The sequence below is a fragment of the Equus quagga genome, chromosome 7 (genome assembly GCF_021613505.1).
Source record: "Equus quagga isolate Etosha38 chromosome 7, UCLA_HA_Equagga_1.0, whole genome shotgun sequence".
Taxonomy (NCBI): Eukaryota; Metazoa; Chordata; class Mammalia; order Perissodactyla; family Equidae; genus Equus; species Equus quagga.
This window is the reverse complement of record NC_060273.1, coordinates 77,589,859-77,613,056: the sequence shown is the minus strand read 5'-3', so window position 1 is coordinate 77,613,056 and position 23,198 is coordinate 77,589,859. Positions and strand designations below refer to the sequence as shown.

The 23,198-nt window shown below is 49.6% G+C and overlaps 3 protein-coding genes across 4 annotated transcripts in view; all 3 read left to right on the top strand.

Moving 5' to 3' along the window:
* Positions 1-23,198, top strand: part of LOC124242381 (protocadherin gamma-C3) — a 67,871-nt gene that overhangs the window by 31,809 nt on the left and 12,864 nt on the right. Inside the window, exons 1-2 of one of the 2 annotated variants that reach the window (XM_046667362.1) lie at positions 2,871-6,070; positions 20,407-20,465. In XM_046667362.1, the coding sequence (XP_046523318.1) occupies positions 3,641-6,070; positions 20,407-20,465 (2,489 nt within the window). In that variant the 5' untranslated portion in view covers positions 2,871-3,640. Of the gene's footprint in view, positions 1-2,870; positions 6,071-20,406; positions 20,466-23,198 lie in introns of those variants that run through there. The other variant, XM_046667363.1, reaches the window with a different exon arrangement.
* LOC124242383 (protocadherin gamma-C4) lies at positions 10,434-13,450 on the top strand. The gene has a single exon (XM_046667365.1). It carries the CDS (start codon positions 10,853-10,855, stop codon positions 13,448-13,450), a length of 2,598 nt encoding a protein of 865 aa, XP_046523321.1. The 5' UTR covers positions 10,434-10,852.
* PCDHGC5 (protocadherin gamma subfamily C, 5) lies at positions 14,823-18,037 on the top strand. Its single transcript, XM_046667366.1, has one exon. The coding sequence runs from the start codon at positions 14,928-14,930 to the stop codon at positions 17,448-17,450; it is 2,523 nt and encodes an 840-aa protein (XP_046523322.1). The 5' UTR covers positions 14,823-14,927; the 3' UTR covers positions 17,451-18,037.

The window sequence follows — 23,198 nt, the reverse complement described above, 5'->3', positions numbered from 1 at the left end:
TGAGGCTTGGGGTAGGAGCAAGGATTGAGTACAGACAGGCATGGGGGAACTTTTAGGGGGTGATGAAAGTATTCTAAAATTAGATTGTGGTGTTGGTTGCATAACTGTATAAATTTACTAAAAATCATTGATTGTCTAGGAGAACTCTATGGCAAGTATAAACTGTTAAGGATTGAAATAAGAGATTGAGGTGCCTGTAGTTATGTCAAGGAGTGCTATTATTATTCCCATTTTACAGATAAAGAAAATAAAAGCGAAGTTAAAAATGAAAGCTTCATGGTTACATAGCTACTAAGTGTAATATCCACTATTGGAACTTGAGTCTTTTAGACACTAAGGCCCCACTCTTGACCACTATAATATATTCACTTTCTATTTTAAAATTATATTGCTGCATCTCATTGATCAGAGGATCTCTTGAAATTATAAAACAGAGAGAAAAGAAGATAGAGACTAGAAAATTGTATTGATCCTGTACACTGGTGCTTCCATTTCTCCTGGATAGAGGTAACAGGGGAAGTTACACCATCTCTCTGTTTTTTTCCAGGGTGAGTTGTGTTACCACACCTTACTTGGCTCTTTGGCAAACTATGTTTTCTCTTTGAAATCATTACGTTAAGAAATAGTTTCATTAGGCCCACTGGCAGCTTGAAAGAGTGACTGTATCTTTGACAAATGCTTACCCCTTGGGAAAATGGATGCACACAAATGAATATATATAGTTCTTAGTGTATTTTATGATTACTATGCCATCAGCATGAAGATTGCTATATTAAGAAGCATTAAATATAGGGAGAAGTTGGTCAAAGGGTACAAACTTTCAGTTATAAGATGAATAAGTTCTGGGAATCTGATGACTATAGTTAACGGTACTGTAGTGTGTACTTGAAATTTGCTAGGACAGTAGATCTTAAATCTTCTTACCACACACACACACAAGGCAAGATGATGGATGTGTTAACTATATTCTGGTAATCATTTCACAATATATACATATAGTAAATCATCATGTTGTACACTTTAAATTTATACAATTTTATTTGTCAAGTATACTTCAATAAAGCTGGGAGGAAAAAAGCATTAAGTCCCTACTGTGCTAGATACTGGGAATATAAGCGATCATCAAAACAGGCATGGTCTGTGCCCTCCTGCAGCTTTTATTTTAGTGGAAGATACAGATATTATGCTTAAACAAAAATATAATTATAAAATTTTAACTTGTGCTGGGTTCAACACAGGAAAATATAAAGTGCCCTAAGAGAGCATAACAAGGATCATAGTTTAAACTGATCCCTAATGGAAGATGCCTATTAGGAAGTAACATTTAAAGTGAGACCAGAAAGATTTGTAGAAATTAGCAAGGCAAAGAGAGGGAAGGGAAAGAAGCCTTCCTGGGAGAGGAGCGGGCTGCATGAAGGCCCTGAGGCAGAAAAGAGCTTGGCTAACGACCATACTGTGAAAGCAGTGTAAATGGAGTATCAAGAGAAGGAGAAGCATGAGAACTTGGATACTACGCAAAGGATTTGGTATTTTATTTCAAAAGCAGTAAGATGCTACTGAGGAGTTTTGAGCTGGACAATCGTATGATCCAATTAAAATTTTAAGGTCACTCTGGCTACTGTGGACAATGGATCCAAGAGAGTTCTGCTGGCTAATGAAGAGGTCTTAGGGAAACTATGGGCCTTATTACTAATGGGAATACTACTTCAACTTTTAAAAGCTAGTTTTTAAAAATCAGACTGTCAATTAAGTGATGGTGAATGGGAAAAAATGATTGATAAACCAGTATATCTTTGAATAACCCACTAGATCAGTGCTTCTGAAACTTTAATGTACATTCAGATCACCCAGGTATTTTGTTAAAATGCAGATTCTGGTTTGGTAGGTCTGTAGTGGGGCATTTCTGCATTTCTAACAAGCTCCCAGGTGATGCCTATGCCATTGGTCCTTGGCTCACACTCTGAGTAACAAGTGACTGGGCTGTATCCTATATTCTAAATTCGACATATATTCTATAGTATATAGTCTTTCTTCTAATACCTATCAGCCTTCTTGGTGGTCTGGCCAATTGTCAAACTTGAGTATTTAAAACTGGAGGTTTTAAGAGATGAATTAAGGTATTGAGGATGTGGAGAGACAAGTCAAATATGGCTTTTCATCCCTCCAATAAATATCCTATATATACTTCCTATCTACCTAACTAACCTGTCTGCCTACCTCCCTGCCTTAAGGTTCAGGTACATGCAGAAAGGACTATATGCAGTCAAAGTGATGTCCAAGACAAGTATACAGAAATAGTATGAAGCTCTAAAACTTTACATCTAGTATCTAATGGGGTGATTTGCATAATTTATTGAGGCTTATTCTGTACCAGGTATTTGACTTGCCTTACTCCTTTAGTAGGAGAGGAACCCAGGGGCCCTCAGAGGGTAGTTTCTTGTCTAAGGATGTACAACTCAGCTCTGACATTTCATAGCAGACTCTCTTACTTATTATCCTAATCATTGCTATTTTCTTTGGTGACTACAATCCTAAATGCAGAAAACTCAAGGCTCTTTATTCTATGGCTACAGGCTTTGTATTTCTGCCATGTTTCAATCATTTTATAAAGGTCCAAGGTGGTAAAGAGGCCTGTTTCTTTCTTTTTCTTTTCCTTTCTTTTTTTGGGGGTGGGGAGGAAGGAGGATGTTATCCTTTGTTAGCAATGCACCGTCTCTCTGTGGCATATGAACCCAAGACCTTGGGAAATGATTGATTAAGTAAAAGGAAGTGTTTGAGATTATGCTTTATGATTGAGATCATGCTCACTGGGAAAGACAGGGTGGGAAAATTTCACACTGCCCCTGGTGATTAAGCAATGAGAGCTAAAAACATCCAGTTGTAAAAGAAACCTGAATTGTATTTTTAATTTCATAAAACAGAGTTAAACCAAACAGCTCCTGTTAATTTTCTCTACTGAGGAAGTGACAGGGAATTAATTCTACAGTCTCATTTGCTAAGAGAGAAAACTGAAATTATTAACATCTCCACAGAAATGCTAAAAGCCTCCTTACAAGTAGAGCCCAGCTAGATAGGTTTTACCCAGTCCTCCAACAAACCCAAGATGTTAGTGTTTCTCCAGATAACGTTGTGTCGTTTTCGGTTTGGTTTGGTCCCCCTTCTTGCGATTGAAGAAAACGATTAAAGTGTTTAATAGGCCTTGGTTTGGCTTGAAGACTTGCAGCACCGCCAGCTTCATCGCCCTGCTTTCCAGGCTAAGGTAGGCTTCCGACGGAGGGATACTGCCAAGGCGCTTCGGCCGGCCATAAACTCTGGGAGGAAGCCAGAAGAAAGTGAAGTTCCTGGCGCTAGCGCTTGTCCCGCTCAGAGCCCGGCGCTAGCGCATTCTTCGTGCAGTTATTGGCTGGGACTCTGCGTGCCGCTGTCGGCCAATGAAGACGCTGGAGATCTGGCCCCGGCCCGTCCCCTCTCGGCGCCCCGGGATGAGGCAGAGACCGAACAGCCGGCGAGCAAATCAACGGCATCCAGAAAGCCATGTCCGACTCGGCGCCCAGCGCCCAAGCGCTAACCCGCTGAAAGTTTCTCAGCGAAAAAGCCGGGACGATCTGGACCCCGCTAAGAGAAACTGCCTTTGAGTGAGATGGTCCCAGAAGCCTGGAGGAGCGGACTGGTAAGCAGTGGGAGAGTGGTGGGAGTTTTGCTTCTGCTTGGTGCCTTGCACAAGGCTTCTGCCGTCATTCGCTATGAGATCCTGGAGGAAAGAGAGAAAGGTTTCGCGGTGGGCAACGTGGTCACAGACCTTGGCTTGGATCTCGGCAGCCTGTCAACCCGCAGGCTCCGGGTGGTGTCTGGAGCTAGCCGAAGATTCTTTGAGGTGAACCGGGAGACCGGAGAGATGTTCGTGAACGACCGTCTGGATCGAGAGGAGCTTTGTGGGACCCTGCCTTCCTGCACCGTAACTCTGGAGTTGGTAGTGGAGAGCCCACTAGAGCTGTTCAGCGCGGAAGTGGTGATCCAGGATATCAACGACAACAATCCCGCTTTCCCTACCCGGGAAATGAAATTGGAGATTAGCGAGGCCGTGGTGCCAGGCACGCGCTTTCCGCTCGAGAGCGCGCACGATCCGGATGTGGGAAGCAACTCTTTACAAACCTACGAGCTCAGCCGAAACGAGTACTTTGCGCTTCGCGTGCAGACGCGGGAGGACAGCACCAAGTACGCGGAGCTGGTGCTGGAGCGCGCCCTGGACCGGGAACGAGAGCCAAGTCTCCAGTTGGTGCTGACGGCGTTGGACGGAGGAACCCCGGCTCGCTCCGCCAGCCTTCCTATTCTCATCGCCGTGCTAGACGCGAATGACAATGCGCCTGCCTTCAACCAGTCCTTGTACCGGGCTCGCGTCCTGGAGGATGCACCCCCCGGCACCCGCGTGGTACAAGTCCGCGCAACGGACCTGGATGAAGGCCTCAACGGTGAAATCGTTTACTCCTTTGGTAGCCACAACCGCGCCGGGGTGCGGGAACTATTCTCCTTAGACCTTGTAACCGGGGTGCTGACAATCAAGGGTCGACTGGATTTCGAAGACACGAAACTCCACGAGATTTACATACAGGCCAAAGACAAGGGCGCCAATCCCGAAGGAGCACATTGCAAAGTTTTGGTAGAGGTTTTGGACGTAAATGACAATGCCCCGGAGATCACAGTCACCTCCGTGTACAGCCCAGTCCCTGAGGATGCCCCTCTAGGAACTGTCATCGCTTTGCTCAGTGTGACCGATCTGGATGCTGGAGAGAACGGGCTGGTGACTTGTGAAGTTCCGCCAGGTCTTCCCTTCAGCCTTACTTCTTCTCTCAAGAATTACTTTACTTTGAAAACCAGCGCAGCCCTGGATCGGGAGACTGTGCCAGAATACAACCTCAGCATCACAGCCCGAGACTCGGGAGCCCCGTCCCTCTCAGCCCTTACAACACTGCGGGTGCAAGTGTCCGACATCAACGACAACCCTCCACAATCTTCCCAGTCTTCCTACGACGTTTACGTGGAGGAAAATAATCTCCCCGGGGTTCCCATACTAAATCTAAGTGTCTGGGACCCCGACGCCCCGCAGAATGCTCGCCTTTCCTTCTTTCTTTTGGAGCAAGGAGCTGAAACTGGGCTAGTGGGTCGCTATTTCACGATAAATCGTGACAGTGGCGTCGTGTCATCCTTAGTGCCCCTGGACTATGAGGATCAGCGGGAGTTCGAATTAACAGCTCATATCAGCGACGGGGGCACTCCGGTCTTGACCACCAACATCAGTGTAAACATATTTGTCACTGATCGCAACGACAACGCCCCCCAGGTCCTATACCCCCGACCTGGCGGGAGCTCGGTGGAGATGCTGCCTCGAGGTACCGCCGCTGGCCACGTGGTCACGCGGGTGGTAGGCTGGGACCCAGATGCAGGGCACAACGCCTGGCTCTCCTACAGCCTCTTGGGAGCCCCCAACCAGAGCCTTTTTGCCGTGGGGCTTCACACGGGTCAAGTCAGCACTGCCCGTCCAGTCCAGGACACAGATTCGCCCAGGCAGACTCTCACGGTCTTAATCATGGACAATGGGGAGCCGTCGCTGTCCACCACCGCGACCCTGACTGTGTCAGTAACCGAGGAATCTCCTGAAGCCCGGGCCGAGTTCCCCTCTGGCTCTGCCCCTCGTGAGCAAAATAAAAATCTCACCTTTTATCTACTCCTCTCTCTAATCCTGGTCTCGGTGGGGTTCGCAGTCACAGTATTGGGAGTGATCATATTCAAAGTTTACAAGTGGAAACAGTCCAGGGACCTATACCGAGCTCCCGTGAGCTCCTTGTACCGAACACCAGGGCCTTCTCTGCACGCAGACGCCGTGCGGGGAGGCCTGATGCCGCCGCACCTCTACCATCAGGTGTACCTCACCACTGACTCGCGCCGCAGCGACCCGCTGCTGAAGAAGCCTGGCGCCGCCAGCCCCCTGGCCAGCCGCCAGAACACGCTGCGCAGCTGCGATCCGGTGTTCTATAGGCAAGTGTTGGGTGCAGAGAGCTCCCCTCCCGGACAGGTAAGAGTTAGCAAGTCATCCCATAATGATAGTAATGCTTTTTGATTCCTGCACCATGTTGTGGAAGGTATGAGGTGTTTTTTAGTGATGAAGATATTTACCTAATTATGCATCCACATTTTCACCTGGCCCTTCCTAGAGCAAACGTTGTACCTTTGTGAGGGGGATGGCCTGGCTAGAGTGTGGTTTGTAGTCCCACACAGTGTGGAGTTAATTGACTCATCTGTAGACGCAATCCACACCCTCAGCATTCACTTGCCATCACAACTAACCAATCTTGGTAAGGGATCTTTAAGCTATAACCCAAGATCCCAGCACTCAGAGCTTAGCTTGGTGTCATTTGCATTGGGAACAAGCTGCTGGATACCTCTAACCAGTGGCAGCCGCTAGGAATATAAAAACTACCTCATTCGTCCATCTTGCAAATGATTGTGAGATCTGCATTAAAACTCATGGTTTGCTTCTAATTTTCCTTTGCCGACACAGATCCTGTACCTCATTCTCAGATGATTTTCTATGAAAGAAATAAAATTTTACACATCCTTTAAATTTTATTTCAAGCACACTACTGGAAATGATGTGTATGTTGTTTACAAAATATTTTTATGTTATAGTAGTAATGCATGTGCATTATAGAAAATTTGGAAAATGCATAAAATTATAAAGAAAAAGTTAAAACTAACTATAATCCCCAAATCCAAAGATAACCACCATTAATTATAAAAGTAATCATTTATTTTGAAAATAAATTCAGACAATCTAAAAGAAGATAAAGCATAAAATGAAAGTTCTTTTGTACCCACAGTGTTATTCCCTAGCCTTCCAGCATTATTCTTCTTAGGTATACACACAGTGTGAAAGGTAGGTAAACTCCTATCTTGAGAAAGGTAAAGCTTTCATTCATTCAGGATGGTGTGCAAGTGACTGCAAGGCCTTTGTCTTGGAGTGATACTTACACACACTTCCAATTGTGGGAAAATCATTGTTATTTTGTTACTAATAAGTGTATTATTGCTACCAACCCTTAGATTTGACAGTTAGACAAATGAGGCTTCACCACTTACCAACCATGAGTCCTTGGCCAAGTTAGTCTCCTTTCTAAGCCCAGTTCTCAGATGCAAAAAGGGAATAAAAAGGACTTCATAAGATTACTGCATGACACATGCACAGTGCCTGGTGTATCATACATGTTAAAAAATTCTTACTATTACCATTATTTTTTTGTTAGTTCTTTACCCACCCTAAATCTTAAACACATCTTGGAAATGAGCAAATCTGGAGACACCAAAGATGACAAAGTAGAGGCATATATGGAATGGCCAAGGAGGGATGAAAGCCAGAGAGAAACAGCTGCTGCTCTTCCGATCAGACTAGAAATCAACTGGCATTTTCCCTAGAACAATGTTCTCAAACTTGGTTACACACTAGAATCACCTAGGGATCTTGTAGAAATTCTGAAGCCCAGACCACACCCCAGACCAATTAGAGCACAATCTCTGGGGGTGGGACACAAGCATCAGTATTTTTTGAAGGTCCTCCAGTGATTCCAGTGTGCAGACAAGTTTGAAAACCACTGCCCTAGAACCTGCCAGTCTATCAGTTGGCATATTTATGAAGTAAAGTATTATTCTGGTGTTCACGGAACCAGGAGACAGCCCTATTGGGCCAGGCTGAACTTGAAAAAATTCTGTCATGTTATTTCCTAACCTTATAACTTTACATAGACTAGATCTAGAAGAGTATTGTAGGGGAGATATAAGAAGATATGTCAATCATTTAAAGAGAAAACCTTCCTAAACTACTTGCACTTGGGCAACTGTTCTTTAAAAATCTAGAGCTGGGCAATGGGTATGGAATTTCTTTTGGGAGTGACAAAAACTTTCTATAATTAGATTGTGGTGATGGTTGCATCATTTTAGTGTAAATGAATATACTAAAAACTATTGAATTGTACACTTTAAATGAATGAATTGTATGGTATGTGATGTACATCTTGATAAAGCTGTTTAAAAAATCTAGAGGTGGGAGAATCACCTTCCTGAAATAAAAAGGTCAAATCAAGGATATGTAAGATTAAGTCTTCATGATGCTCCAGTTCTAGAAATACAGACTGTGTGCCTGTTGGTTTTGGTGCGAACTTGCAAATATAAGGAATTGAGACCTATAGGAGGTATAATTCTTGGCATTAGTAAAGGGCCAGTTTATGGTTATAGGGATGACAAACTTGTGGGAAAATCATTTAAGATGTTATAGAAAGAGGCTTTGTTTCTTACCAGATGGACCAGGGGTACAGTAGGGGATATGAGTACTGCACAGACTAGTTGTTTAGCTTAGGCAAGTCTCTTAACCTTTCTGAATTCTGGTTTCCTCATCTATAAAATAAAGATAATACCTCCTTTCAAAATTGTCATGAGAGTGAAAAGTAATGCATATAAAGTGTTTGTACTCAATGTAAAGTACTCATATAAAGTACAAGTATTCAATAAATATTTGTTGAACTAACAAATGATAATATCAATAATTCACCATTTACTGAGCATCCCTATTTGCCAGACATTGTAAAAGATGAAAAGACACAGTCCCTGCCATTATGGTACATGGAGTTCCACAGGAGACAGATATGCAAAAAAAAAAAAAAGGATAATGGAGATTTGCATAATACAAGAAGCAATGGGAACAAAGGGAAAGAAACACCTAAGCTAGCCTGGGGAAATCAGGAAGGCTTCATAGAGGTGGTGATGCCTGAGCTAAAGGTTGAGTAGTAGTTTATCAAATAGTAAAGGGGGAAGGGGGGCAGGGAGGGGCCCTTGCAGGAAATTCCATGCAGAGGGATAATGATATTTCATTACTGCTGAAGCTTAAAGTATGTTTGTAAAACAGACAGTCTTTGCAAGAAAGTGAAGCCAGTAGGCAGGAGTTAGATCTTGAGGTTAGGTCAGGCCAAGGAGTTTTTATTTTATTATATATAGATGATAGTCATTGCAGAATTTTGAACTGACATAGATATGATATTATCAGGGATTTTTTGTTTGTTTTACAGACATTATTCTGGCAGCCATAAGTGAAATGGATTGGGGATATTGGGACTGAGACAAACAGAACAGTTGAAGGCTATTATAATATATGAGGAGAAGACTGACAAATGCTTGAACCACCACAGTGGCAGTATAGATGGAGAGAGATGACTGTGTAAAATCGTCAGGACTTGTTGATTACATGCCATAGGGAGTCAGGGAGAGGATGACCCTCCCCATCCCTCCCTCATTCTGAATGAGGCAGCTGGGTGGACGATGGTGTCATTCACTGAGGTAGTAAATCCTGGTGTAAGAACACAGAAAGCCAGATCCCTCTCTTTGAGACCAGAATATTGGTTCCTGGCCTTACCAGTCAAAAGGATATTCCTAAGGATGAAGGGTTTGGAAAACATCTGGGGACAATAAGAACCCCAGGTTTTGCCACTGGTTTTGGCAGCCAGTGGTAGTCTAGGTGAGGATTCAGATGAGCTAAGAAATCTCATGTCCAGATCAGGCTGGATTTTCCTTTTTTGTCCTCTGGTATGTTTGCCACTCAGATTACAGTTTGCTGTGTTTCTGCATTTGTGCAAGGTGGTAGCCTGGCTCCTGGGACGGTCTGGATCAGGGTGAGGGTGGAGTGAGATCAAGTCTCCAGCTCCAAGAGGCTTCCTGGGGCTAAGTGAAAAGCTGGCTCTTTTGAAACAGTCTATGTTGCTAGTTAACAACATATCAAGCATACCGTGGTGTCAAATAAAGGGGATTTGTAGGCACAATGCTGTTGGTAGCTGATCTCAATCATTCAAGGAAGCTATTAAATCTGTGAACATTAGCATTCTGCCAGGTAATGAGATCTAGTCCTTAGCGCCTCCCAGACACTGATTCTTTACTGATTTGGATCATCTCCCTCTCCTGGCTTCCTCCACCTTGCTTCACCTCCTTCCATACTGTCCTTGAAATCAATGAATGATAATTTAGTATATCACTAGCAAGTGTCTGAATAAAAAGGGTTTGGTTTCCACTGCGCCTCCTGTTACAACAAAAACGTGTACTGCATAAATGTAATTGGCTACATTAATGTGTGAGCCTTTTCTGCAAAGAGATGGATACATTTCGGAACAATCTGCAGAGAGTTTTGACTATATGGCAATGCTTCTAATTAGCTGTAGCTCTAATACAATCAGACTGAAGCAGAAGCTACTCATTTAGAATATTGGTGGATGACAACACTGGCTTGAACAAAGTGACCAGTCTCAAATGGCTACTCACTCTCTAGGCTGCAGGTTGCTAGGGCTCTGGCTGTCGCTGTTTTCCCCGCCGAAAAGGGGCGGGGGAAGTTGGTGTGTTAAGGGAAAAAAAAACCCCTACATGTATGTTGTCTGCCTCTCTATAGAGGTAACAACCCGTGGAAAGAAATGCTGTTGAGCGGGAGGAAGGTGAAAAAATAGGTGGGTTTTTTGTTTTTTGTATGTGTATGTTTTTTTTTTTCCTCCAATGCTGCGACGCATTAACCCTGCTGCTATTGGGATGTTCTCTGCTCAGCCTATTGGCTGAGCCCAGGAGCCGCTGCCTGCCAATCGGGTGGTGGAAGGCAGACAAATCTACCCCGCCACCAGCAAAAAACGGCGCGTAACCCTTGCGGCGCCGGCCCAGCCGCGCCAGAGCTGGCGCGGGGAAAGGGAGATAGGTGTCTCCAGCTGCTGTGGCCATTTGGGGTGGGTCGGCTTCTTCCGCTTCTCAGGACCGGGTAAAGAACTAGCAGGCGGCAGCAATGCTCCGCAAGGTGAGAAGCTGGATAGAAATCTGCAGGGGGACTACCCTTTTGTTCCTCTGTTGCCACCTGGGTTACGTTTTTGGGCAGATCCGCTACCCGGTCCCAGAGGAGTCACAGGAAGGGACTTTTGTAGGGAATGTCGCCCAAGATTTCCTGCTGGATACAGAGAGTCTGTCAGCTCGCAGGCTGCAGGTCGCTGGAGAGGTGAACCAAAGACACTTCCGTGTGGATTTGGACAGCGGAGCCCTGCTCATCAAGAATCCAATCGATCGAGAGGCACTGTGTGGGCTCAGTGCCAGCTGCATCGTGCCCCTGGAGTTTGTAACCGAAGGGCCTTTGGAAATGTACCGAGCAGAGGTAGAAATCGTGGATGTGAATGATCACGCCCCCCGATTTCCTCGGCAGCAGCTGGACTTGGAAATTGGAGAGGCAGCTCCTCCAGGACAGCGTTTCCCCTTGGAAAAGGCTCAGGATGCAGATGTGGGGAGCAACTCCATCAGCAGCTATAGACTAAGCTCCAATGAACACTTTGCACTGGATGTCAAGAAGCGCAGCGACGGCAGCCTGGTCCCAGAGCTGCTCCTGGAGAAACCTTTGGATCGGGAGAAGCAATCAGACTACCGCCTGGTGCTGACTGCTGTGGATGGAGGGAACCCCCCAAGATCTGGCACCGCAGAACTCCGGGTATCAGTGCTGGACGTGAACGACAACGCCCCAGCCTTCCAGCAATCCAGCTACAGGATAAGTGTGTTGGAGAGTGCACCGGCCGGCATGCTGCTCATCCAGCTCAATGCCTCTGACCCGGACCTGGGTCCCAGTGGTAACGTCACTTTTTCTTTCAGTGGTCACACCCCTGATCGTGTAAGAAACCTCTTTAGCCTGCACCCCACTACTGGAAAGCTTACCCTTCAGGGGCCCCTAGACTTTGAGAGTGAGAATTATTATGAATTTGATGTTCGCGCTCGTGACGGGGGTTCTCCAGCCATGGAGCAACATTGCAGCCTTCGGGTGGATCTCCTGGATGTAAATGACAATGCCCCCCACATCACGGTGACCTCAGAGCTTGGGACTCTCCCAGAGAGTGCAGAACCTGGCACTGTGGTGGCGCTCATCAGTGTGCAGGACCCTGACTCAGGGTCAAATGGAGATGTGAGTCTCCGTATTCCTGACCACCTGCCATTTGCCCTCAAGTCTGCCTTCAGGAACCAGTTCTCCCTGGTGACTGCTGGGCCCTTGGACCGAGAGGCCAGATCCAGCTATGACATCATGGTCACTGCTTCTGATGCTGGGAACCCTCCTCTGAGTACCCAGAGGACTATTTTCCTCAATATTTCAGATGTGAATGATAACCCACCTTCTTTCTTCCAGAGATCACATGAGGTGTTTGTTCCTGAGAACAATCGCCCAGGGGACCTGCTTTGCTCCCTTGCAGCCTCTGATCCAGACTCTGGCTTGAATGCGCTTATCTCCTACTCTCTCCTAGAGCCCAGAAATCGAGATGTGTCAGCTTCCTCCTTCATCTCTCTGAACCCCCAGACAGGAGCTGTTCATGCTACTCGATCCTTTGACTATGAGCAAACACAGACACTGCAGTTTGAGGTGCAGGCCCGGGATCGGGGCAACCCACCCCTTAGTAGCACTGTGACAGTTCGTCTATTTGTGCTGGACCTCAATGACAATGCCCCAGCTGTGCTCCGCCCTAGGGCCCGGCCTGGTTCCTTATGTCCCCAAGCACTGCCTCCATCAGTTGGTGCTGGCCACCTAGTCACAAAGGTGACTGCTGTGGACTTGGATTCAGGTTACAACGCTTGGGTTTCATATCAGCTCCTGGAGGCCCCAGATCCCAGCCTGTTTGCAGTCTCTCGCTATGCTGGGGAGGTACGGACGGCTGTTCCCATCCCAGCTGATCTCCCACCACAGAAGTTGGTCATTGTGGTAAAGGATAGTGGTAGCCCACCACTCTCTACCTCCGTTACTCTCCTAGTGTCCTTGGAGGAAGACACTCATCCAGTTGTTCCTGATCTTCGAGAATCTTCAGCTCCAAGGGAAGGAGAATCCCGCCTGACCCTCTACTTGGCTGTATCACTAGTGGCAATTTGCTTTGTCTCCTTTGGCTCATTCGTGGCACTGCTCTCTAAGTGTCTGCGTGGGGCTGCCTGTGGAGTGACCTGCCTTCCTGCTGGCACCTGTGCCTGTCTCACCCGATCTCGAAGGAGGGAGGGGCTTCCTCCTTCCAATGGGATCCTCCGAATCCAGCTAGGGTCAGATGATCCTATCAAGTTTGTTGATGTGGGTGGCCACTCTCATGGCTGTACACCCTTGGCTTCTGCACCCACTCGGAGCGATAGCTTCATGATGGTGAAGTCACCCAGTGCACCTATGGCAGGGGAGCCTGTTCGCCCAAGCTGCCCACCCTCTGATCTTCTCTATGGGCTAGAGGTGAGACCTTTACAGGCTCAGCCAATGCCTGAGGGTTATTCTGATCCAGGCATATGGCTGGGCCATGTCCCAGAGAGTACTAGCCTCTCTGTAAGAGCCTGTAGTGATGTCACCATTTTTGTGAGTGGTAACTATGTGGTAGATGCTGTGCTTTAGAAGTGTTTTGTGAATTAACCAGGGAGTTGTCACAGATTAGTACTTGGGGGTGGGTTATGCCCTTATCTGAGAGTAAGAAATGAAAGTAAGTGATCAAGAGCCAGAGTATTGTGGAAGCATGCTACCAGAATGTGGGAGCATACAAGGCTATAGTGCATAAGGATAGGATGCACCAGGCAGTCACCTAAACCCAGGTGACTCTTTCTCTACTCTTCCTGAATGAGGGGGCCAGGTTCTGGACTACCTTAACTCTAAGTTACCATTTCCCAATGGATTGAGGAGAGCTAGTGTCTTTGCCCCACAGTATCAAGTACACCCTAGTCCATTGTAAAGGGAACTCTGCTTGAAACACAGCAGAGAGCACAAAGAGGAAAGAGCCAAGGGAGTGGAGAGGCATCAAAGTAGAAGCAGAGATCTTTAGTCCAGGTATTTCGGAGGCCCAATCAAGTCCCCACTGTGGGATTTGAGCTAGATGCAGTCGATTGAGGGCAGGGGAGTATTACCTTTTTGGGAAAAAAGCAGTAAGTGAAATCACTTAATGTCAGATAACTGGTTTACAGCATGCTGCTGTACTTCATAGAGACAGCCACTCTCGGAGTCTTTAAGTAGAGTTCTTCTGAATTGGTGAAACCATAAATCCTAGAGGCCATGCCTAGACTCTAGTCACTCTCCTGGTGACCTGAATCAGTCCCATAAATGTTCCCCCTACCACAAACTGTGATGGTCATTCCATAGCTGAAGTCTGGGATCTCAGGAGAGCTGAGTCCTATAGCCATCAGCTGACATGGAGGTTCCTCAAAGCACTGCTGGAGAGTCAGAGCAAGACTCTGCAGGGTCCTAACGAAACTTTTCTCTCACCTTAGCAGCATTTAGTAGGATGACGGAGGGTGGGGGGAAGCGTGGGTTATGCTTCTCTCTCCCAGAAGGACAAAGTTTTGGTGGTTCAAGCAAAGTAGTGGAAGCTTCCGAAGTCATGCAGGAAGTTGCTGGGACAGGACACTGAGAAGTTCTGTACCACTTTGTCTTCCTGTTGAGTGCCATCTGAGCTGTCAAACTTGGCTGCCAAGGGGGCTGAATCAACCTGCAGCACGAAATGAGTGGGGAGGTAGAAGGCTTCTGTGACACAGATTTGCAGCTCCTGTTCCTAAGGTTTCCAGGACTGAGGAGACTTTATAATTGGTTGAGAGCAGACAGACTTTTTAGCCAATCAGACTCAGAGCTGAGGTGGGAGATCTGCTCTTCCTGCCCACCTCTCCTCCCCCAGCTCCCCAGCTCCACTCAGATTTAATTCCCCCCCCCCCCCCCACCCCCGCCATTTGGTGACTAAGAAGAACTGCTGCAGGCAGACAGACCTCGGAGCAGTTTTTAAGAGGCTGGAAGGAGACATAGGAGATTTCAGCTGCTACATTCCAAGCTCTGGGTCTACCTTGGAGACAGGACAGCACAGAGTCAGTGTCCAGGAAGGGACTTCTGGGTCATGGGGCCCAAGACACCCCCACAGCTCGCTGGGAAATGGCAAGTGCTGTGCATGTTGTCCTTGTGCTGCTGGGGCTGGGTGTCTGGGCAGCTTCGTTACTCAGTGGTGGAGGAGTCTGAGCCGGGGACGCTGGTGGGGAATGTTGCCCAGGATCTAGGCTTAAAGGTGACAGATCTGTTGAGCCGCCGACTGCGGTTGGGCTCTGAGGAGAATGGACACTATTTTTCCCTGAGCTTGATGAGTGGTGCTCTGGCAGTGAATCAAAAGATTGACCGAGAAAGCCTGTGTGGAGCCAGCACCAGCTGTCTGCTGCCAGTGCAGGTGGTGACTGAACACCCCCTGGAACTAATCCGTGTAGAGGTAGAGATCCTGGATCTCAATGACAACTCTCCTAGGTTTGCCACCCCTGAGCGAGAGATACGCATTTCGGAATCAGCTGCCCTTGGGGCACGATTTCCACTGGATAGTGCCCAGGATCCAGATGTGGGGACCAATACTGTGAGCTTCTACACTCTAAGCCCCAGCATCCACTTCTCTCTGAATGTGAAGACCCTAAAAGATGGGAAGCTGTTCCCAGAGCTGGTGCTAGAGCAGCAACTCGACCGTGAAGCCCAGGCAAGACATCAGCTGGTACTCACTGCTGTGGATGGCGGTATCCCAGCCCGCTCAGGGACCACCCTCATCTCTGTCACTGTGCTGGACATCAATGATAATGCTCCAACCTTCCAGTCCTCAGTTCTACGTGTGGGACTCCCTGAGAATGCACCCATGGGTACACTGCTGCTCCGCCTTAATGCCACTGATCCAGATGAGGGCACCAATGGCCAACTAGACTATTCTTTTGGAGATCATACATCTGAAGCAGTGCGGAATCTCTTTGACCTAGACCCTAGCAGTGGAGCAATCCATGTATTGGGTCCCATAGACTTTGAGGAGTCAAGTTTCTATGAAATTCATGCAAGAGCCCGTGACCAGGGACAGCCAGCCATGGAAGGCCACTGTGTGATTCAAGTGGATGTGGGAGATGACAATGACAATGCCCCAGAGGTACTACTGGCCTCTTTAGTCAACCCTGTCCTGGAGAACACACCAGTGGGCACAGTAGTGGGATTGTTTAACGTGCGGGACCGAGACTCAGGGAAAAATAGTGAAGTGAGCCTTGATATCTCTCCAGACCTGCCATTTCAGATTAAGCCTTCTGGGAACCACTACTCACTGCTAACCAGCCAGCCCTTGGACCGTGAGGCCACATCCCACTATATCATTGAGCTGCTGGCCAGTGATGCAGGCTCACCTCCCCTGCATGCACATCTCACCATCAGGCTCAACATTTCAGATGTTAATGACAATGCACCCTTCTTCACCCAGCAGCTCTACACTGCTTACATCCCAGAAAACCAGCCTCCAGGCTCCCTTCTCTGCACTGTGGCTGCCTCTGATCCAGACACTGGGGATAATGCCCGCCTCACCTACTCCATTGTTGGGAATCAGATTCAGGGAGCCCCAGCCTCCTCCTTTGTGTATGTCAACCCTGAAGATGGGCGGGTCTTTGCCCAGCGTACCTTTGACTACGAATTGCTGCAGATGCTGCAGATCGTGGTAGGGGTTCAAGACTCTGGCTCTCCTCCATTGCATGCCAACACATCTCTGCATCTGTTTGTCCTAGACCAGAATGATAATGCCCCAGCTGTGCTGCACCCAAGACCAGGCCAGGAACTCTCAGTCCCCCAGCGTCTCCCTCGCTCTGCTCCTCCTGGCTCCTTGGTCACCAAGGTGACAGCAGTGGATGCTGATGCAGGCCACAATGCATGGCTCTCCTATTCACTGTTGCCACAGTCCACAGCCCCAGGACTGTTCCTGGTGTCTGCACATACTGGTGAGGTGCGCACAGCCCGGGCCTTACTGGAGGATGACTCTGACACCCAGCAGGTGGTGGTCCTGGTGCGGGACAATGGTGACCCTTCACTTTCCTCTACAGCCACAGTGCTGCTGGTTCTGGAGGACAAGGACCCTGAAGAAATGCCCAAATCCAGCGACTTCCTCACACACCCTCCTGAGCGTTCAGACCTTACCCTTTACCTCATTGTGGCTCTTGCAGCCATCAGTCTCTTATCCTTAGTCACCTTCACCTTTCTGTCGGCTAAGTGCCTTCGGGGGCATGCAGACGAGGATGGGGGTGGGGGCTGGTGCTGCAGGCGCCAGGACTCACCCTCCCGGGACTTCTATAAACAGTCCAGCCCCAGCCTACATGTGAGCTCAGACGGCACGCTCAAGTACATGGAGGTGACGCTGCGGCCCACAGACTCGCAGAGCCATTGCTACCGGACGTGCTTTTCACCAGCCTCGGACGGCAGTGACTTCACTTTTCTAAGGCCTCTCAGCGTCCAGCAGCCTTCAGCCCTGGCGCTGGAGCCTGACACCTTCCGGTCCCGCTCTAACACGCTGCGGGAGCGGAGCCAGGTGAGGGGCTGGGCGCGACCCCTGAGGGCGGCAATGGAGAAGCCGCCTCATAAGGGACCTTGAACTTGCATCCACAACTCTCCGGCGGGCGGGCTCGTCCGCTAGCTGCGCTCCACCCGATTGTCGGGACCCTTTGGACTGATTGCGTGGAACCAGAGATGTAGCCGAGGCAGGGATGGGGCTCTGAGCCCTGGGAGGTGGTGGTGATTGTGGGCGAGGGGGGTAGGACCGACCCCCGCCCCCACACTCAGAAACAGCTGGGGCCTGGCGATGTTTCTGGCGATTTCCGCCTGGGTCGGGGGTCCCGGGTGGAGGCAGATCACGCCTGCAGCAGCCTCCTAGGCTGGGCGCCGGCCTGCTCCCCCGGTCTCTAGGTTTCTTCCTACGTTTATCCCCTGTCCCTCGATCTGTGACTTCGCTGTTCTTCTCACCCTCCTTATTCCTACATCAAACAAACGCATCTGTGGACAGGACACAGGTGCACACGCAGGGCTCACGCGTGTCCTCCCCGCAGAACACACCCACGGGCCACACCCAGCGCCCGGGCTCGCCGCGCCTCACCTGCACACACGCGCGCCTCTCGCGCTTGGCCTTACACGCACGCCGCCTTTCACGGCCAGCCGCTGGTTGCCAGGTTCACACGCTCGGGCTGTCCCCGGCCCACCCGGCCTCCCTCCCCCGCTGCCGGCTTCAGAGGTGCTCAGTACTCACCGCTGACCGAGCGCGCTGGCGAGGATCCCGGGTCGTGGCCTCCTCTCCGCGCCGCCCGGGCTGGGCCGGGTCGCCTCCGGGCTGGCCTGGGCCAGGTGGCGGCGCCTGGAGCGCGGGAGCCACTCTGGGCGCTCTAGGCGCGGGGCGGGCAGGACTCTATGACCCGCGGGCCGGCCCGTCCCGCTGGGCCTGGGGCTCCCGGCGGAGGGCGGCGGCGCCTCCAGCCCAGAACCCGCGGGTGGGCAGGAGGGCCAAGCTGCTTGTGGCCCTAGGGGCGGCAGGGCCCGGCCTTAGGCGAATAAGCAGGCCTACAGGACAGGCAGCCTGGGACCTCAGTGGCACCGGAGGCCATGTTCTCTCGCAGGAAGTGGGAGCCAGGAGCACCCCGGCTCTGGAGCTCAGAGACAGGGTTTTAGCTCTGTCGTGACCACAGTGTGCCCAGCGATCTAGGATCAGGGCTTTGGGGGTGACCAAAGTATCTGAGACTCTGGCAAGTCCTTCCTTCCCTGGTGGATGGAAAGCCACAGCCTCTGCCAGATGCCAGGGTGCCCTCATATATGGGGCAACTATAATAGTGAAAAGCACAGGTTTCCAGGACCCTGGGAGCTTTGATTCAAAATATATCTATGCCCCACTGTGCCCCTACTGAATCAGAATTGTATTTTGAAACAACACCCCTAAGTGATTTTGACAGCCGACTGAGAGAGCCTTACTACACACCTCCTCTGAGAACCACAGCATTTCAGTTGCTCTTCCCAACACTTTTGTTGGATAGGTACTGGCATCCCCACTTTGTAACTGAGTTTCACACAGGTCAAGTGACTAGCTCAAGTTCATAGGGTAAGTGATAAAGATCTAGGCCTGTCTAATTCCAGAATTTGTGCTTTCAATCACTGGGTGCCTATAAAGCTGGAGGACAGGCGGGACGGTATGCATCTGCCAGAATGGGGCAAAAGTGGGGATCTTTCCCACTTAGGGCCTTCCGTGTGGAGAAGGCTTCTGAGGCTCCTTATCCTTGAGCAGCACTAACTGAACTTGGACCCGCCGTCCTCATGTAGGTTGTGAGTTTTGCCCAGCACCACTCCGCCAATCTGTCAGGGTTCCTGCATGTCCGCGTAGGTTCTGCCGTGCCTAAGAATACAGTGGCTGAGGGCTGGACATCCCTGTGCCCTTCCCCACAGCAGCCCTGGAATGGTGTGGTGACTCCTGTTGCACCTTGAATGCCAATTTTCTGGGTTCTGCTCACAGCACTGCCACTTGTGAGCCTCAGAGTGCGTCACTTGGCTGCCCTGGGTCTTCCTTCTCCCCAGTGTAATCGGAGATGCTCACACCTTCTCTGCTCCTGGGAGTGAGTGTGAGAATTAATTACCAGCACACCCCAGAAACGGGGAGGAAATGGCTCTAGGAGTGCTCCATGTGAGGGTGCAATGGGATACACACCCTCTGGAGAGGCTGGGAGGGAATCAGGAGTGAATTGCTGGCCAGAGTCCCACACCTTCATTCAGGTGGGAGATGGCTACAAATGAGCCCCTTGGGAGCCCTGGAGTCTTAGCTGGCTTTGCTTGGAGGCTGTGGGAGCTTGATCTCTGCTGGGCTCCATCCCAGCCGTTTTCTGTATCCCAGACAGAGTGGCCTTGTTCTCTCCTCCTTGGTCACAGCCATTGTCTGGCATGAGCTCTGGGGTGAGAGGTGTCCTGGGGCTTGGATGCCCTGCAAAGGCCCAGTCTGGCATGACTCCTAAATTAATAATGTATTTAGCTGTGGGAAGGGATCCTTGAGAGCCAAGGGCCTGGAGGAGGTGTCCCTCTGAATGTGTTAGAGCATAACCTGGCACAAAAAGGGTTACCCGGAGCAGCAGCCATCTTGCTGCAGAGGATGCTTTGTCCCCAGCTGAGGAGCTGAATAAATTCTTTCTAGGGCTGACAGAATTCTCATCTAAAAGCCTCCTCTGGCGCTTTTGGCGGCCTTCTCTGCACCCCTCCCTCCTGGTTCCGCAGGAGACACGTTCAATCTCAGCTCAGAAGCTTTGAGTCTGGGGGCAGGGAGGAGGGGCCATTTCTTTAGCAAAGGAATCTGGGTTTGCTCTCTGTGGTCAGATAAATGTTATTTTCTCTCTTTGTCGCTGGTACCTCAGACCTGTGAGACCTGAGGTGTATTTTGTCTTTGAAGATGTCTACCCCTTGCTGATCTCACCCCATTTTCATCTCTGTGTCCACTCCCTTCTTTCCCCCCAGTCCATCCCCAGGGGCTCGGGTGACGTTCTGACTTCTCTGGGTACTCAGTCCCTTTCCCTCTGTTTTCTCTACAGCAAGCCCCGCCCAACACGGACTGGCGTTTCTCTCAGGCCCAGAGACCTGGCACCAGCGGGTAGGTGACTGCCTCTCCAGCCCACCCTCTTCTCTGCGGCATTTTCTCAGTGATGACGTGGGAGGAGGTGGGGGGAGGGCTCAGCATTTGCTACAAATGGCTTCTCCCCTCTGTTCCAGATTTCAGGGAGATTTTTGTATATTGGGAACCAGAAGGAAGAGGCGCCTACTCTGGCTATTTTGGAAGCTCAATTCACACACTCATCCTCTCCCTTCTCCCCACCATATGAAACTTTTCCTATCTTCTTGGGGCTCTGTGGGACCAAAGGATAGTCTTAAGGTGGTCTCTGGGTGGAGAGGAAGCTTTTTATACCCATCTACTGCTCTCGTCCTCCTGCCAAAAGTTGGGCTGGGCTCCATCCTGACCTGGGGGTTCAGGTAGAAAAATTCTGGGACAGGAGGAGGAGTGGAGGAGCTGTCTTAAGTCAGAGCCTCCTCGAGAGCCCGCAGGAGAGAGCAGAGGCAGAGGGGAAGGAGGTCAGGCAGCTGTGGGGAGAGCAGAGACAGCACAGCTGGAGGTGGGGCTGAGGAGGAGAGCCCAGGCCAGGAGCTCTGGGGGCAGGTCTCCCTCTTCCAGGCTGCCCTCTGGTCCCCGCCGGCCCTGCCCTCTCTGTCTGCAGGCCTTTTGTCTCTGCCACTCTCTCTTATCTCTGCATCCTTACCTCAGTCTCTATCTCAGTTTGCAATCTCTCCCTCTCTTTCCAGGTCTCTATCTCAGTTTCTGTCTTTATTACTGCATCTCGGTCCCTCCCATTTGTGTCTACTTGCATTGATCTGTGCCTTACACTGCGCCTGCCACGGCTAGGTGCTCGATAGCTGTGGAATCAATGAATAAATGTGACTCTTCCTTAGTCTCAGTCTCTGTTTCTCCTTTTCTCTCTGTGTCTGCCTTCCTGTCTCTGACCTTGACCTCTATTCTGTCTCTCCTTCCTTCATCATTTCCTGGTGTCCTTGTGTTCCTCTATCTCCAGACTTGCTTCTCAGTCCCTCACTGCTTCTGCTCTCCTCTCTGTTCTCAGCCTCTCTGTGTCTCTTTCCTTGTCTCTGTCTCTCTTTGTATATATTTCTAAGTCTTTAGCTTGTCTCTTTGTGCCTCGCTGAGTCTCTTTCTACGTTACTCTTTCTTTATCTCTGTTTCTCTTTTATCCTATCTTTTACTTTGTATCCCTCTCTCTCTCTCATTTCTCTGTACTTATGGGCAAGCCAGCACATGCATGCCCCCCTACACGCACTCTACCCCCCTGCCCCTCACACGCAGAGCCTTTGATCACCACTCTACACCACACGCCCTCCCCTCCAGGCTGGCCCAGCTGCTCATTTCATGCGGGTTTGAATCCCTGCTGAGATAGGAACCCCCTGTGAGGAGGGGGAGGGAAACTTCAGTGGAAAGACCTTCACTTGGTCTGAGGGGTGTGGGGTGGGTTCTGGGCCAGGCCTCCCTGGTAGAAGTCAGGAGCCTGGAGGAGTCCAAGGAGCTCGGGAGAGAGAAGGAGAGAGCACCTCCTCACTTGTTGGGCACTTGCTGCCCACACTTCCCAGGATGCTACGGTGCTGTCACAAGAACCCAGGAGACCTTGGTGTATGGTGGAGACTCCAGCTCCTGGGCATGTGCAGTTCTGCCACTGGTATTAGGATATCAAGACACTTCCTGGAAGGCCCTTAGAAGGCAGCAAACCAGATGGCTTGGACTGCCCTTGCTCCTCCCTTGACCCCAGCTGTCTCGTTTCTCCCTACTAGCCTTCCCAGCCTTCCCATAGGTTATCCATTAGGTCATTCATGTATTCAGGTATTCATTCAAGTAGTCATTCATTCAGCAAATATTTATTGAGCATCTACTATGAGCCAGGTCCCATGCTAACCACTGGCCTATAAGAGTAAATAAGCAGACATGATCCTTGAACTCACAGATTTCCAGGCTAGCAAGTGAAACAGAAAATTGACAACAAATCTGGTTACAAATCACAAGTTCTGAGAAGAAGAAGATAATGTGAGTGTAATGGGGGAGGGGGATAGAGGAGGCCTCCAGGAGGAGGTGACATCGAGCTGAGGCGATGAGAAGTACTGGGCAGGTTTTGTTCCCTTTACCCACTCCCACCCCAGGCCATATACTGGCCCTGAAACAGAATCCACCACTGAAGCTGGAAGCCCCTCCAGTTCCTCTGAGGTGTCCTCTGGGTTGAGGACCTTACTCCTGCCTCAAGTCCCCCCTCATCATGTGAGAGACCTGGTGGCCTGAAATGCACGCAGGAGCTCTTGGCAGCTGGAGAAGGCTCAGGAACGCTCCCTTCCTTAGTTAACTTGAGGGGTGTGGGACAAACATTTCTGATTTAGCTCCAAAGGCCCAGATGAAATAAGTATTCAGGGCCCAGTCCAGCCACTGGCACCCCCCTCCTTCATTCATTCAATAAACAGTTAGTAAGCCTCTACTGTAGGCCAGGTAGTACTCTAGGTGTAGGAGATGTAAAAGAGACATAGTTCCTGCCCTCGAGAAGTTTACAGTGTGTTGAGGGAAACAAATATTAACCAAATAATCACAAAAGATAGATGTAAGGTGGCAGGTATCATAAGTGCTATGAAGAGCAGTGCCTGGAGGTGAGAGCATAAAGTAGGGATTTGACCTGGTCAGGGAGCAGGAGGACATCCAGGAGGAAATGAGTTATGCTGAGATCTGAAAGATGAATATGAATTAACCAGCTGAAGGAAAGAGGGAAGAGCATTCCAGGTGGTGGGAAGG